The sequence below is a fragment of the Chlorocebus sabaeus genome, chromosome X, assembly GCF_047675955.1.
Source record: "Chlorocebus sabaeus isolate Y175 chromosome X, mChlSab1.0.hap1, whole genome shotgun sequence".
Taxonomy (NCBI): Eukaryota; Metazoa; Chordata; class Mammalia; order Primates; family Cercopithecidae; genus Chlorocebus; species Chlorocebus sabaeus.
Genome location: NC_132933.1, coordinates 43699455 through 43715030, shown reverse-complemented (window position 1 = coordinate 43715030; position 15576 = coordinate 43699455). Strand labels below are relative to the sequence as shown.

At 44.4% G+C, this 15576-nt stretch overlaps 1 protein-coding gene across 1 annotated transcript; it reads right to left on the bottom strand.

Moving 5' to 3' along the window:
- Positions 1-12477: 12477 nt before the first annotated feature.
- KCNE5 (potassium voltage-gated channel subfamily E regulatory subunit 5) lies at positions 12478-13964 on the bottom strand. The gene has a single exon (XM_037989017.2). It carries the CDS (start codon positions 13799-13801, stop codon positions 13373-13375), a length of 429 nt encoding a protein of 142 aa, XP_037844945.1. The 5' UTR covers positions 13802-13964; the 3' UTR covers positions 12478-13372.
- Positions 13965-15576: the final 1612 nt, after the last annotated feature.

Here is a 15576-nt window from a genome sequence, read left to right as displayed (position 1 = left end):
AGTATCCAAAGGCAGAACTAACTCTTCTTTCCCAAAGGGTAGCCAGTGCATATTGGACAAGGCCCCAGCAGCCTTTGGATTGGCCTTTCTGCTCCCCATAGGAGTAAATAAGATGAAAAGTAGGCTCTGTCACATTGTATTTTGATTGGGGCCTGGGCTTGGCGGAGAAATGTTGCTTTTCTATAGATAGATGAGAGCAGCCTTTTTGCCCTGAAGCCTGGCCTCCATACTGATCAGTTGACAGGGCTCAGTGGCAGGCTTCTGCTGCAGAAAATGCTTGTTTCCACTTCTCCCCTCTCAGACATTTTGCTTGAATTCAGTTCTCTGCTGAAACAGACTCCCACTTAGGAAAACTCCAGTGAGTGTCACCAAACGTACACAGGCAACTTCAGCCATGGAAGAGAGGTCTTTCCAAGTGGCAAACAGCTCTGAGGCTAACCCAGCTGAGGGAGCAGTAAAGGTTTTAATTGTGGGTGATTACCCCAAAGACTCAAGGGGGAATGAGCAGAAGAACAAAAAGAGAGATAAAGAAATGGGGTGGCATAAAGAGGAAAAATGCAGAGGAGAAGCAAAAACATCCCTTTTCATGTAAGATGCTTTTGGACAGAAACTCCTAGGAGCTGGGGCCTACATGTCACCCAGAGAGCATTCAGTCAGCACTTACTCTCTGTAGCTCTGTAAAGTGAGCACTAAAGTTAGTTGCCAGCCCCAGCAGATTGACTTCATGACCGCTGCTGTATGCCTTGAGCACTGATGGAATTCCCCTACCACCAACACCTGGAAAAACATGTCTCTGATAAATTCCCCTTGATCTTGAACTTGAAAATCTCAAATAACCAAAAACCTGGCTTTGGGTCATCATGCACTAAAGTTTGTGGAGAAGCAGATGGCAGGAGAGATACTTTTTAAAAAATAAAATGAACTTTCAAGGAATCATGTGGATTCAATTCAGATTCTGGAAAATTTTCTGCAGCTCTTAGAGATACCCACCTTAATAATAGATGCTTCTGGATTTCTGAGGTTTTGCAAGATCCTTAAATGTATTCAATTCTGAAAGAAAAACTTGGTAATGTTTAGGAGAGTAGAGGAGGAAGGAAAAAGGGAGGGAATTTCCCATCTTACAAGTGGACAGTCTTCTTAAACATCTAATGCCAAGAAGCTGTAGGCATTTATTTACTTCCTTAGGTGCTTAGAGAAACCAGGTCGGGGAGTGGATGTGATTATTCATTTCTCCTTTAAAGGGAAGCTCTAGTTCTCTTCCCAGTCACATAGGGAATTTACACAAGTTTACCCAGTTCACTGTGCAGAGAGGCATTAAGTTGAAGGGCCATCTAAATTAAGCTGCTGTGCTTTGAGTTTAACCCCTACAACTTAGCTCCAGCCTGAGGTGACCTCAAGAGGACTTCTTCTATTGACAACAGTTGGAGACAGCAGTCCAGTTATTACTGATCTCAAAGACCCTGAGGAGGCAGGATTTGGGAGTTTTCTGGACATGCAAAGTCACTGAACTGTATTCACTGGCATTTATTGAGTGACTAATAACAATAACTAATTGTGTGTATTTTACATGCATTATCTCACTTCCCAACCCTCTGAGATAGGTAGGCCCTAATATTATCATGGGGGAAATGGGGGTTCCAAGAAGTTAAATCACTTACCCAACGTCACTGAGCAGGTAAGTGACAGAACAGGAAGTCTGATCTGTCTGCATGATCCAAGATGCCATGCTGATTCCTTCCAAAGATTTATCAATTGATAATCCTTCCCTTTTATTTCATGTCCACCATTCTTGGAAGAATAGACCATATTGGCTATTTTCTGTTCCTACCACCAACTCACTGCTTAACCCTTTCCCTCTGGCTTTCCCTGTTCCCCACTAACTAGGCATCTGGAAGGTGACCAGTGAAAGTCATCAGCAAATCAAATGTCTCCTTCTCAGCCTTCAGTTGCAACAAGTTTTCAGAGTCAGATAATCCCTCTTTCTTGAAACGCTTCTCTCTTTTGTCCTCTGCAGTTTTTCCTCTTTCCTGTCACCTTTTTTTATCTGTCCTTCTCTGTCCTCTTCCGTAGATTTTTCTAATGCCTTTCTCCATAGATGTGGATTTTTCTCAAGGCTCTGCCCTCCACCTTGCCTCCACTCTCCTAGATTCAAGATGCAATGCCTCAGTGAGAGGCAGCATAACATAGTGGCTATGAGCACTGACTCTAAAGTCAGGCTGCCTGAATTTCAATACCCCTCTGTCATGTGCTAATAACTTTGGCAAGTTTCTCCATGCCTCTGTTTGCTCATCTGTAACATGAGGATTCATTGAGATCATGTATATAGAGCATTTGAACCAGGGTCTGACAGATAGTAAGCCTCATGCAAGTGTTTGCTTTTATATAGTCTGGGCCCCCAGGCCCTAACTTTCACCTACACTCCAGGCCCACTTCAACTGGTTTCTTCATATCTTTCCCCAAACTCTAAGAAACTCACCATGTCCATAATTGCCTGTATGTCTCCTTCTTCCTATCCCACCTTTTATTACTCGTCTCTGTCAAATATCACCACTATCCTCATCAGCATGCTGTTATACCAGCATACCAGGCATACTGGCACATGCCTGTAAACCCATCTTCTTGGGAGGCTGAGGCGGGAGGATCACTTGAACTCAGGAGTTCAAGACCAGCCCAGGCAACATAGTAAGAACCCATCTCAAAAACAAAACAAAACAAAACAAAAAACAAACCCAAGACTTTTCAGCTCTGTATGGGATGAAAGAAAAAAAAAAACCCTAATGGGTTTGACCCTTCCCTCTCACTCACCATCTTACTGGTTGCATAACTCTGCCAATTCTACCTTTAAAAATTCTCCAATCTGGATGATGAAAATGTTTTGGAGTTGATAGTGGTGATGGTTGCATACCATGTGAATACACTAAATGCCACTGAATTGTATACTTTAAAATGGTTCTAATGGTAACTTTTTTGTTATGTGTATTTTACTACAATAAAAAATGACGAGGTTGAGGCTGCAGTGAGCCAAGATTGTGCCACTCCAAAGGTACTCCAGCTTGGGTGACAGAATGAGACTCTGTCTCAATAAAAACCAGCAACAACCAAAAACTGACCATATCTCTCTACCTCCATTGCCACTGTCATAGTCCAGGCGACTGTCATCTCTCCTCTGGAATACTGTCACAGCCTCCTAACTGGTCTTTTATACTTCTGCTTTTGTCTACCCCCAAAGGTACTGATCCAGGAGGTCTGAGTTGGGAGCCTGGGAATCTGCCCTATTAACAAGTACCCCAGAGAGTGTTTATTAAAGTTTTGGAGTCACTGACTACAGCATGAAGTCCAAACTCCTTAGTCTGGCAGGATCTTTCATGTCTTCTCCTTAGTGTGACTCTCTTCCCCTTTATTTGACTTCTTCTTTGTAATTGCTTTATATTTTGACTAAGGATGATCATTTGCCATGAACTGAGAAGTAGGATTAAGATAATTTTCTCTGAAATTCAAGGAGGAGAGAGAGAGACAGAGAGAGGAGAGAGAGAGAGGAAAAGAGAGCTCTAGATTTAAACCTTAGCTCAAATCCTAGCTCTACCACTTACTAGCTATATCACCCAAAGTAAGTTACTTAACCTGTTTTCATTCTCTCTCTCCTTATCTGTTGAAATAATAGTACTACCCTACAGTTTTGCTGTGAGGATTAAATTAGATAACACACAAAAAGTGCTTAGTATTTATGTATTTACAGCACTTTTACAAAAAAATTAATGAGTTTTTAAGCTTAGAAAAAATAGAAATGATACATGTTAATGACATAGTTTTTCAATAAATGTCAGAGTTGTTTCCTCAGTGCTTAGCCCAGTGTGTGGCACATATCAAAAGCTAAGTACATTTTTTGCTGCTGCTGTTATTAATATAAAGTTGGGGCTAGGATCAAGCACACTGGCAGAGAGCTTAACTCTGGCAAGGTGAGGGAGCACATCTTCCTCAGAGCCGGAAGCATTTGAGATGGCTGTGTGGAGATGGCTCAGATAGAAGCTGAAGAAGCTCCTGTTAGTTGGCCTCAATCTTCTCAGAAATGAAGGAGGTGAAATCATCTCCTGAGAATGAAGGGGAGGGATGCGGCTGGGGGCTTGAGGAGAGGGCAGGAAGTTTGGAGCAGCTGCTGTAGGGAATGTGATAGGGAGTCAGCAAGCGAGGAATGAACGGATTGTTGAACAGCCAGAGAAGCCAGCTTAGAGAGCACACATTGGCAGAGAACCCAGTGCAGGGTTTTTCAAACAAGCCAAGAGTGGAAGCAGCCACCTTCAAGGGGTCACTCAGGGCTGCATATTGGAAAGACAAGAATGGGACGAAAGGTAGGATAGTGAAGGATTGTAGGATGGGTACAGGAACCATGAAACAGTCCATGGACCTGGGCTGCAAAGGAAGTTCATCTATATTCCTTCAACACATATTTAACCACAATATATTTTATACATATTATACAAGTGCCTGGGCATGAGGGATGCTGAAAAGAACCATACACACAAAATTCCTGTATTTAACACAGGCCCACACAAAGACTTGCACACAAATGTTTATGCACGTTTTATTCATTATTGTGAAAAACTAGAAACTCAGATAATCTTCAACAGGTGAATGCATAAACAAACTATGATACCTACCTAAAATTACTCAGGAATAAGAAGAAATGAACTATTGATACATGCAACAATATAGATGAACCTCAAAAATCAGTATGCTGAATGAAAGAAGTACATACTGCATTATTACATTTGTATAAAATTGTAGGAAATGCAAATCTACAGCAACAAAAACCAGGTCATTGATTGTCTGGGCCAGCAGGAGGGAGACACAAAGCTAATTTTGGGGAGTGATAGGTAGGTTCATTATCTTGATTTTGGTGAGTTTTCACAGAATCAAGACAATATTCATATGTCAAATTCAAATTCATATTCAATATTCAAAATCAAGACACATATTCACATGTCAAAACCCATCAGATCATCCGCTTTAAATGTATGCACTGTTTGCATGTCAATTATACCTCAAAAAAGTTACCAAAATAAAATTTTTTTTAATTGACCATAGAAAAATAAAATATAAAAATAAAAAAAATTGACCATGACATCTCTACCTTCATGGAACTTATAGACTACATGGGAAAGACTTACAGTAAACTAGTAAGTAAATAAAAATGATTATTTTAGACATTGTTTCCTGTTGTAAAGTAAATAGATAGACAATAGGGTGGGAGTGGGAAAAAGGAGCAACTATAGATAGGATGGTAAAGGAAGGCCACTGAGAAATTGCCATTGAGCGAAGTCCTGAATAATGAGAAGGAAACAGCCATTGGATGATGTAAATAAAGAACATTCCAAGCAGAGGAAACAACATGCAAAGACTTTGAGGCGGAAAAGAACTTGAAGTGTTCAAGGAACAAACAGCAAGAAGACTAGTGTCGCTTGAGTTTAGTAAGCAAGGAGAAAAGAGTATCAGGAGGTGAGGTTTAGAGAGGTTGGCTAGGGTCAGATCATGAGGAGCTATAGATCATGGTAAGGAGTTGAGATTATGTTCTAATCGTATGGGTAACCCAATGGAGGGCCTTGGATTACCCATATGATTAGAACATAAATAGAGAAGAGACATGTTCTACTTTATGGTTCAATATTGTTCTGTTATATAAAGAACTGATTCTTGTGGGGGGCAGTGGTAAAGGTAGGAAGAGCAACTAGGAAGTGTTAGGCTAGTTCAGGTAAGAAATGATGGGGATATAGACTACGGTGGTAGAAGTGGAGGTCTTGAGAAGTGGTTACATATACAATTTCTTTTGAAGGTACAATGGAAAGAATTTGGTCCCTAGGTTGGCTGTGGGAGGATGAGGGAAAGAGCAGAATCAGTCTGACTTCTGTTTTGGCATAAGCAAATGGGTGGTTGGTGGTAGTACTGTTTACAAAAATGGATGCTATCAATAAGGATAATCCTATAATTAAGTATCTTAATAAGTCTCATCTAGAAGCAGGAAAGACTACACAGAAAGACCAAAGGTGTAATTTCTAGAGCAATAGTATTCACTCAAATTAGCTAGGAAAGGAGGATGTTTGGTGTTTTGTGTTTCACGCTAACCTTATGTTTGTCTGTGCATATATAACATGATGAAATGATCTTGTTTTGTCTTACTTCGTTATGGTCACAAAGACATGTCTTGTCTTGCCATTGAACTTATCTGGTACTGGTGTTCTGTGAGATTGCTTATGTCCAATAGGAAAATAACCTGTGAACGTCAGGCAAGCTTCTAAGAAGAGTGAAACCTAGATGTAATGTCACATCAGTTCCCAGATGTCAGGGATTGTTTTTTCTTTCACACATAGAAGAGCAAATTTGGGGGAAAGGAACTCAAAAACTCTAATTTGGACGTGTTAACTTTGAGATAGGTTTACATACCCAAGGAGAGATGTTACATAGGCAGTCAAATATGCAAGTCTGAAGAGTAGGGGTTTCAATGGATAAAAACTATATAAATTTGGGACTCATAATTGTAAAGATTGTATTTACATGTGAGGATAATATTTTTCATGTTGAGACTAGTTGACATCATCAAAGGAGAAAGAGTAAGACGGAGAAGAGAGAAGGTCCCAGGATGAAGTCATGGGCAGTTCAACATTGAGAGGTTGAGGAGACAAGATTGGAAGATGAGAAACAGAGCCAGAGTGTAGACCATTCATTTGAGGAGTTTTACTCAAAAAGGGAAAAGAGGACTAGGGCAACAGCTGGAGGAGAAAGAAGGGCAAGAGAGTTGTTTTTAAGGTGAACAAGCCTGATATATTTTGTGTGCTGACAAGAAATGAAACAAATGGAGCCAGAAGAAGAAGAACATCCTAAAAAATAGCAATAGTAGTGGAGGGATTGGAAGTCAAGATGAGAGGGAAGTACAGAATGGTAGCTACTGAACCCTTCCCCTGGGCCAGGCACTATGTTAACTTGTCAATCTTCACAGCAACCCTGGGGAGGTAGGTACTATATCTACTTTACAGAGGTGGAAAGGAGGCTTGGAGGTTAAGTAACTCTCTTGACATCACCCAGTTAGTGAAAAACCATAGAGTTGGACCCATGCATCCTGGCACTAGCACCTACATCCTATGCACCACAGTATTCTGCCTTAGTGGAAGATGGAAAAAATAAGAAGGTGGGGGATCTTGAACGTACCAGCCACCAGGACTTGCTAAAGGAGAGGCTCACACTTCCATGGGATAGTGCCAGATACTTGGTACACAGGATGGAGACTAACCCAGCTGATTTCAGAGCAGCTACCTCCAAGCAGGGCTTGTCATTTCTCTTTGGCCTTGATTTAGTATAGACTTATAGGTAGATTGCAGGAAAATGATGGCAACTCCATTCTTACAGTCCTCAGGGGACCCATCCTAGTATTTCTTCCCTCATTCCCCTCAGCCATTCCTCTTGGTGTTATGTTTGCTAAGGTGGCCTTCCAGTGGACAAAGGGCTAACTGGGAAGCAGGGCAAGGCCTTCTCTCCCCTTCCATCTGCCTCAATTACTCCCATCTCCACCCGCATCTTATCCCCCACAATAGGAGCCTCACATGAAAATGAAGATGCCCTCCTAGGCTGAATGTTGCAGTCTTCCAAAATCCCCTAGAAGCAGTGGAGATAAAGAAAAAAAAAAAAAAGTCCTTTCCTTGAGAAGCTAATCACAATGTTGTGACTGCCAGAGTTAGCTTACCCATATCATATTTGAGTGTCCTAGGACAAGCCCTCTTTCATGCTCCTCTCCCTCACTCAGTGTCTGAAAGCCACCATTAAAAGTATATTCTTGCATCATCGCTGAGATGAATCGCAGATTAGGTATAAATGAATAAGATCATTAGATCCTAGCAGTAGGAAAGAGATAGTTTGGGAATACTGGGACTAGGGAGAGCAAGAGTGAGCTCAGAACAAGAAGGGGAAAAATGAGATAAATACCAATCCCATAGTTTTTCCAGAAGCTGATCCTAATCACATTGCCCCTAAAGAAGTGGTCCTAAAAGAGGAAGATTGAAATTAACAAGTCCTTTGTCTCCATTCTTTCTTGTGCTGGGCCTGCTGGAGCTGTAGCCCCTACTGGATCACAGTTAGATCCTAAAAGGAACCAAGGGGAGATCCCCTGTTCTTCTAGGGACCTGAAGCGTTTTCTTGAATAGACATCTTATGAGTCAGGTATGTGGAAATCCAGTGAGTTTGTACTGCAATCCAGTCATTCATGGCCACCTCCATCCTCCCCAGGGTTCCAAGAGCATCTGGCAGTGAGAGTAGAATGTGACTTGAGAAGCTGTGGGAAGTCCAGCATACCCACCTGTGTACTCTGCCTGACATCTGTAAACATTTCAAGGTATATCTTCTTCCATATTCCACTGAACCCCACAACTGGAGTTTCTTTCTTGGGGTTTTACCTTTACACTATCCTAAGTGATCTGTTATAAAATGTGAATATCCATGGAAGGGGTACCATCTAAAGCAATGATTAAGTATGCCACTTCTATTTAAGGGAATTTAAGCGTTCTCGTTTTTCTCTGACTGAAAATGGTACTGTGGTAAAACAGTGTCTATGTACTTAACACTACTGAGCAGTACACTTTTAAAAATGGCTATGTGGGTAAATATTACATAATGTGTATTTTACCACAATCTAAAAAATGTATCTAAGGTATTTCCCTGCCTACTCTGGCTGCACTCTCTTCAGAGGAAGAGGCGCAGGCCACAGCTTTGACCACGATTCTGTCCTCTTTCAAAACATAGCAGATGGGGGACTAGTTGGGGCCACCTGGTCCCATGCTATGAGGCCTAGCACCGAAAGAGGAATTGGCTTAACCACATTATTTGTCTTCCTGGACAGCCTATAGGTTATGTTAAGTAGGAACAAAAGGGCTGAAATGTGACTTCTCATCCAACAGCTTCTCCCAAGGCCATTTTTGATGGAAAGGTCAAGTTCATCTAGGCTGACTATTGACCAATCTAATCTGTTCACCTTTGGTGATCCTCAGTCATACTCTGTTACCTTCACAGAACATTCCAGTTCACTCTTCCTCCTACCTCCCTTATGAAGCCCAGCACCCCTGATTCTTACCCTTCATTCTTTTCTCTTATGCTCGCTACCAATCCCTGAGGACTCCTGTCTTCAAAAGTCTAGACTCCAGTCCTGGTGGAGCATTGTAAATAAAGTGCTACTGTCATACTTTTTTTTAAAGAGCACCATGGGCCTGCAGGTAAACGAGAGTAGAGTAGAATGGTGAGACAGTTATGCAGTTTCCTAGTCAGCCAAGATCCTGAGAATGGGGTAGATAAGCTTGAAAATGTGGGAGCCAGTGGCTAAGTATCAGCAGTCCTCTTCTTTGAGCGTTAACAGTAGAAACTACATAATGGAAACTTTTCTCTTCCTCCCACTACCCCTACCCAAGTGCAAAGAGCACTCCTCCAAAGAAAGAAAAGGAAAGTATAAACTTAATACCTTCTATAGCTTCTATACTTCTCCTAGCCTTTTCCCATCTATTATCTCACTTGATCCTCAAATCCCCACAGCTGTAGACACTGGGGCACCAAGAGGTTAAGCAGCTCACTCTGAGAAACAAAGCTGGTTAATTGGCAAAGCCTGAGCTGGACCCAAGTTCTCCTGATTTCTGGTCCTATGCTGTCTCCACATCATGGTGAATTTGCTGTAGCCGGCAGGCAAGATTGTTTGGAAAGCAGCCCAGACCCTTTTATTGTTGTTGATGATACAAGTTATGTGCAGACCTTGGGTTTATAAAAGCAACGACAAATTGAAAATGAGAAGATGGTAACTACAAACAAACAAACGACCCCACTTATATCCTTCTAGGAAAGTAAAATTGACAACACAGAATTGTGTCTGTAATAGAAGAAAAGCTTTCATTTCTTTTCGCACTGTCGATGAGTAAATTCCAGACATTGAAACTCAAAACATTCCCCTAGTTCTTCTTTGTAGAAAGCCTCAAGTTACAAGTAAGGAAGCAAAGGTCTTTTGCTTCATTATTATTTTGAAGTGAAGATCGAACCTGAATTGAAAGAGGATCTGGTTATGCAGAGGAGAAACAGATTGCTTGGTGGAGTAAAAAAAAAAAAATCATTCTATTGGAATGTTTAACATCTTTAAAATCACATTAAGGACAAAGCTAACATTTTCCCAACTTGTATAGTCAGCTATTGCTATTCAGGGATACATTATCAAAACCAGGGGTTGGCCAAGCAGCACCCAGTTCTTCTTTCTTCTCCCTATCTTTCGCTGACCACAATATGATCACTTCAATGCTGTTAACACCTCCACTGTCTGGTAAAAGTTGAGTGTCCAGATGTCTGAAAAACTTCATTATCTGGGAGACAGTTGAAAGTCTGAGAGTATTTGAAAAAAGCCACTAGAAAGTAAATTAAATCATTCTTCCCAGCCCACGTCACTTTTCTCACCAGGAGGGTTCTGTAGCTACTCTCGCTACATGTTCGTGGGTACCCTAAGTCATCATAAAAAGGTTAAAATGTTTTTAAAAGCAGGAACATTTTCCATGGGATTTGTTTTCCACAGCTGGCACATTAATATATAGTATGGACACTGTCCCAACTGCTCCCAGCTTCTTTTATTTTTGGCAATATATTCTTTTAAATGTCTATGGGAAAATGGTACAAATGTGTACCAAATTTCAACACCTGAAGCAGTGACTATGCTTCATTATCAAGATAACCTTGAGGCTGGGCGCAGTGGCTCACGCCTGTAATCCCAACACATTGGGAGGCCGAGGTGGGCAGATCACTTGAGGTCAGGAGGTTGAGGCCAACCTGGCCAACATGATGAATCCCCGTCTCTACTAAAAAATATATATATATATATATATATATATATAATTAGCCGGTGTGGTGGCGCAGCCTGTAGCCCTGCTACTCGGGAACTGAGGCAAGAGGATCCCTTGAACCTGGGAGGCAGAGATTGCAGTGAGCCAAGATCGCGACACTGCACTCCAGCCTGGGCGACAGAGCAAGACTCCATCTCAGTTCTAAAAACTAATAACCTTGAGTCCCCATTATGCCAGATAAATGAATGACATTATTTTACTTAGAACACAGGACTGAAGACTGCCCCGTCACATGTCCTCAGCATTGCTGTATATTATGCCTTCCCTCCACATCCTCCCCAGGCCTCCCTGCCTGGCTGAAATGGCTCACACAGCTTCCTTTCTCTTTCTGTCATCATCTTGGACTCCTGCCCAATCCCTGGCCCTCACCTTCAAGAGTGACCTTATGGCTGGAACAAGGACTGGAGAAGAGCCAATGGGGCAAGGCCAGTATAGCTTCAAGGAGTGAATCCTGGAAATAAAGGTAAGTTCACTTAACTTATTAATAGTTCCAATAAAATGCTAGATGGGCTGGAAGGTCAGACCCAATGCTTTGAATGAGGTTTGTGTGTTATCAATGCATTTAAGTGACTGGTAATATATTTGTCCTGCTGTCTTTATCAGAGAACCCAGCTATATTTAAGCAAATTGGCTTACTTCTATGAGGTGATTTTATCTGTGGTTGATGAAGCCCAAACAGCCATCATCAGATATAAGCATTTCAGCTGTAAGCAGGGAAGTTTCTGACAACCTTTTTGAGACAAGGAGAACAGATGAGTACAACACATACCTCTAACTTTACCCATCATTGGTTAAGATTGCTCAGTTCAAGAATTTTCTCTTTGACTTTAGATTTACACTATTTGGTGGCTTCCTTGTCTTTTAATAAGCCACTTTTAAAAAGTTATTGGCTGGGTGCGGTGGCTCATGCCTGTAATACCAGCACTTTGGTAGGCCGAGGCAGGCGGATCACTTGAGGTCAGGAGTTCGAGACCCTCCTGGCCAACATGGTGAAACCCCCGTCTCTACTAAAAATACAAAAATTAACTGGGCATGGTGGAGCACATCTGTAATCCCAGCTACTAAGGAGGCTACTTGGGAGGCTGAGGCAGGAGAATCACTTGAACCCAGGAGGCAGAGGCTTCAGTGAGCCTTGATTGTGCCACTGTACTCCACCCTGGGTGACACAGAGAGACTCTGTCTCAAAAAAAGTAAAATAAAAAGTTATTAAGGTGGCTTGTAAACATTAGGTTTGATAATAGCTGAAAGTGATGGGTCTTAGAGGTTTTTTTAAAGTGCATCCTGAAAAACTGCATTGTGATCTTTGAAAGTGCTTCAGAAATAAGAAAAAAGGAGGGGTAAGTGATAAAGTAGGTATAACTTTTGAAACACTTGAAGAAACAACCCATTTAGCCACATAAACATTTTCTTCACCCACAATCACATGTATCAAATTGGAACTGGATATATAGATATAAATATCACAACCACCCAACCCCCAAATCCAAACTTCATTTCCAAAAGCAAAAGAAAAAGGATTCCTTCTCCATATGGTACTGGGTCTTAAGGCTGGAATCTTTGAGAGAAGAGTCTTGCGTTATTGTTTAAACAACCTTTATTACCTGCCTCTGACATTCCCCAGGGTTACAGAGCAGGGAACATCTGAGCCTCAAGTTCCACGGATGAAGCAGACACTGCAATAACAACTGAATCAATAGAAGAGAGGCATTTGGAAGTACAGGGGTGATACACCCAGTAATGGTAACCCTCAGCAGAAGATGGCATAGCTACCAGAAATCAGGCAAGTTACCACTGGGATGAAAACTGGGGAGGCGAGAAAACCATACAGTTGCAGTCATAGATCATTTCCCTCCCCGTTGAGCACTCCTCCCGCTTCTGTGCCCCATTAAGTTCATTCTATCCCACAGACTGTTCCTAGTGTCCTGCTAGCTCCCTGCTGAAAGAGAGAGGAAGGGAAAAGATGTCTGAGGTCTCTTCATTTCCTTTGTCTCTGTCCCTAAGGCAACTGGAAGCTGGAGCTGCTGCAGTCGGCCTGGCAAGCCCGTTGGCTCTACAGAGTGAGCAGTCGCTGGCAGCCCCTGGAGCAGCTGCCAGTTAGACGGCCCAGAGTTCTGATAGAATGCATTGCTTCAGTTCAATGCCAAGTGTTGGACGTGTTGGATTCAGTTCCCAGAGGGCTGGAGCCTGCTGTCAGGGCTGTCTGAAGACAAGAGAGCAGAGGCAGTTTAGTGCAGTTGGATGTGCAGGGTAGGGGTGGAGGCGCAGGGGTGAAGAGGGAGAAACTGGCCAGGAATGGGTAAGGTGGTGCTTCTCCTTCCAGGGCCTTCCAGACAAGGTCTCCTGGCCTCTCACCATTATTTAGGCCTCAGATGAGGCGAACCCTGGAAAGGAGTGGGGGGTGAAAGGCGGGAGGTGCGCCCAGGGATAAGCGAGATGAGGAGGGCGCGAACCAGCAACCTGGGGCTGTGGTTTTAGACCCGCTCAGCCCCCTGGGCCAGGGCAGGCAGCCCCCCGGGGGCAAGCTGGCGGCAGCCCTCGGCCGGGGAGTCCGCGGCAGTCTCGGCGTCGGCGGCCAGGGCGCCTCCTGGGGCCCATTCGTGCTCGGCGCTAGCCTGGGACGGCTCGTCCTTGGCCTCGACGAGCTTACGGGAGCGGGTGTAGGCCAGGATGAGGCCTCCGGCCAAGCAGGCGTAGAAGATCATGATGAGCAGAATGTAGAGATAGGCGTCGTCGCCCTTGGCGCTGGTCACTTCGCGGCCCAGGAAAGGGTCAGGCACGACCCCCATGCCCATGCTGGGGCCAGGGCCTGCGCCCAAGCCGCTGGCGTTACCCCGATGGTGCAGCTCGAGCAACAGGCGGCTCAGAAGGGTTCGCAGCCTCTGGCTCTCGCTGCAGTTCATGGCTTTCGGGGAGTGACACGGCGGCTCCAGGACGCTGCTGACCTTTCCCCCTGGGCGAGGGGAAGCGAGCTAGCGAGCGGGCCGGCCGGCGGGCAGGGCTCAGCGGTGACAACGGCGGTGGCACCCAGCTCTCGGGCGGTCTCGCAGTGGCTGGGGGCGCTGACCGCGGGGCCTCCTTATTCCCTCACTCCCGCCCCTCCTCCCCTTCCCCACCACGCCCCCTCCGGCCCGCGGCCGCCTCTTCCCCAGGCTCTGGCTCTCTCACTGCTCCAGGGAAAGGGGACAGCTGGTGGGGGGAGGAGAAGGGGACAAGAGGGGGGGCGAGGCTGAGAGACGGGCGGAGGGGGCGGGGGCTCGGAATGCGCGAGGCCCCGGGCAGCAGAGGCTGGCAGGGCAGCTTGCTGGGGCCAAGCCTGGACCCTGGGCTGCGGAAGAGAATTCCTTCCAAGTTCTGGCCACCTGCCCTGTAGGCCAGGCTTTGGCCCAGATACAGCATTTGGCCCCCTAAGGCAACTCTGCCTTGGGGCGCTCAAGGGAGAGGGCAGACGCCTTTCCGCGGCAGAGACCCCTTGTCCACATTTTATGGAAGTTACTCCCATATACGAGGACCCAGGCCTATCTTTTTAGTCCTCATTCCTTTCTTTTTCCCCCCGCCCCCCTTGTCATCCCCCTCCCACCTTGTCGGAGGAGAGCATCTCATTCAAAAGATGCTCAGGCTGAATTTGGTGACTGAGTGCTCAGGCACCTGCTAGAAGGCCAAGGCAGAGTAGAATTCCCCGGTTATCCAAAATGGTTTCTGGTGATATAAGTGATATAACAGCCTTCTTGGAAGCACCCCTGCTCTGATGTTCTATGACACTTTTTGAAAAGTCCACACATCTTAGCACATGAATGTCCTATTCATAATGGGACCCTGTTTCCCATGGGAAAATAAGCCATCTTCCCAGAAGTGAAACCAAGTTCTTCCAGTAAGAGTAGCATGCACATTAAAAAAGGCCCTTTGAATACACTCTGTAGATGTCTCGGGATCTGAAAAGTGCCAGTTCTAGAGAATATGCTCACCCTACTCCCAGTTAGGCCAGCACACAGCTATGTGCCTCTCTAGACTTGGTAACAGGTCTAGGCCCTAATGGCTTATAGGGCAGCCATTTTTTCTCAAAGGCTGTCTTTTTTTAGGGGAAAACAAGGCACCAAGACAAAGATCAGGCCAGATATGTTAAATTGGAAACAGACTGAGCTTCACAAAGGAAAAGGGTTGGTTTGTAAATGGTGGGGTAGAAAAAATGAGGTAGTGCTGGCTAGGTGTAGTTGTCCATAGTTGCCAAATGAGAGCAGAAAGAAAGAAAAGTGTATGACCTTATGCACACCTTGAAAATAATGCTGCCTGTTCAAGACCGTTCAGTCCAGGGACCATTCCATCTATAGGTGCCATGGGTTAAAAAAGGAAGGTTTTCCGATGCCTCTTCCCCAGCCGTTCTTCAGCTCACCATCCACCCAGGGGCTGTAGCCTTCTGTGTGTTCAGGTGAGGCTGGCATCAAACTGTATCCAGGGTCTCAAAAAGAGCCTTGCTTCACAGCCTCTAAACAGGCCTCAGACATTCCGCATGACCCTGACACTGGCTGCCTTCTAATCACCTTGCCTCAATCTTCTCACCTCAGAGGGGCTCAGGAAAGAATTGTTAAAGCAACTTGGCAGGATGAATGCCAGAGAACACAGCTAGAGAATTTTCAAAGCAGTACTAACCTAGTGATATGACTGTTGAGCTAAAAAGACT

Bases quoted from the DNA above. Each gene is read 5' to 3' on its own strand.
- KCNE5 (XM_037989017.2), bottom strand. From the start codon at position 13,801: ATGAACTGCAGCGAGAGCCAGAGGCTGCGAACCCTTCTGAGCCGCCTG.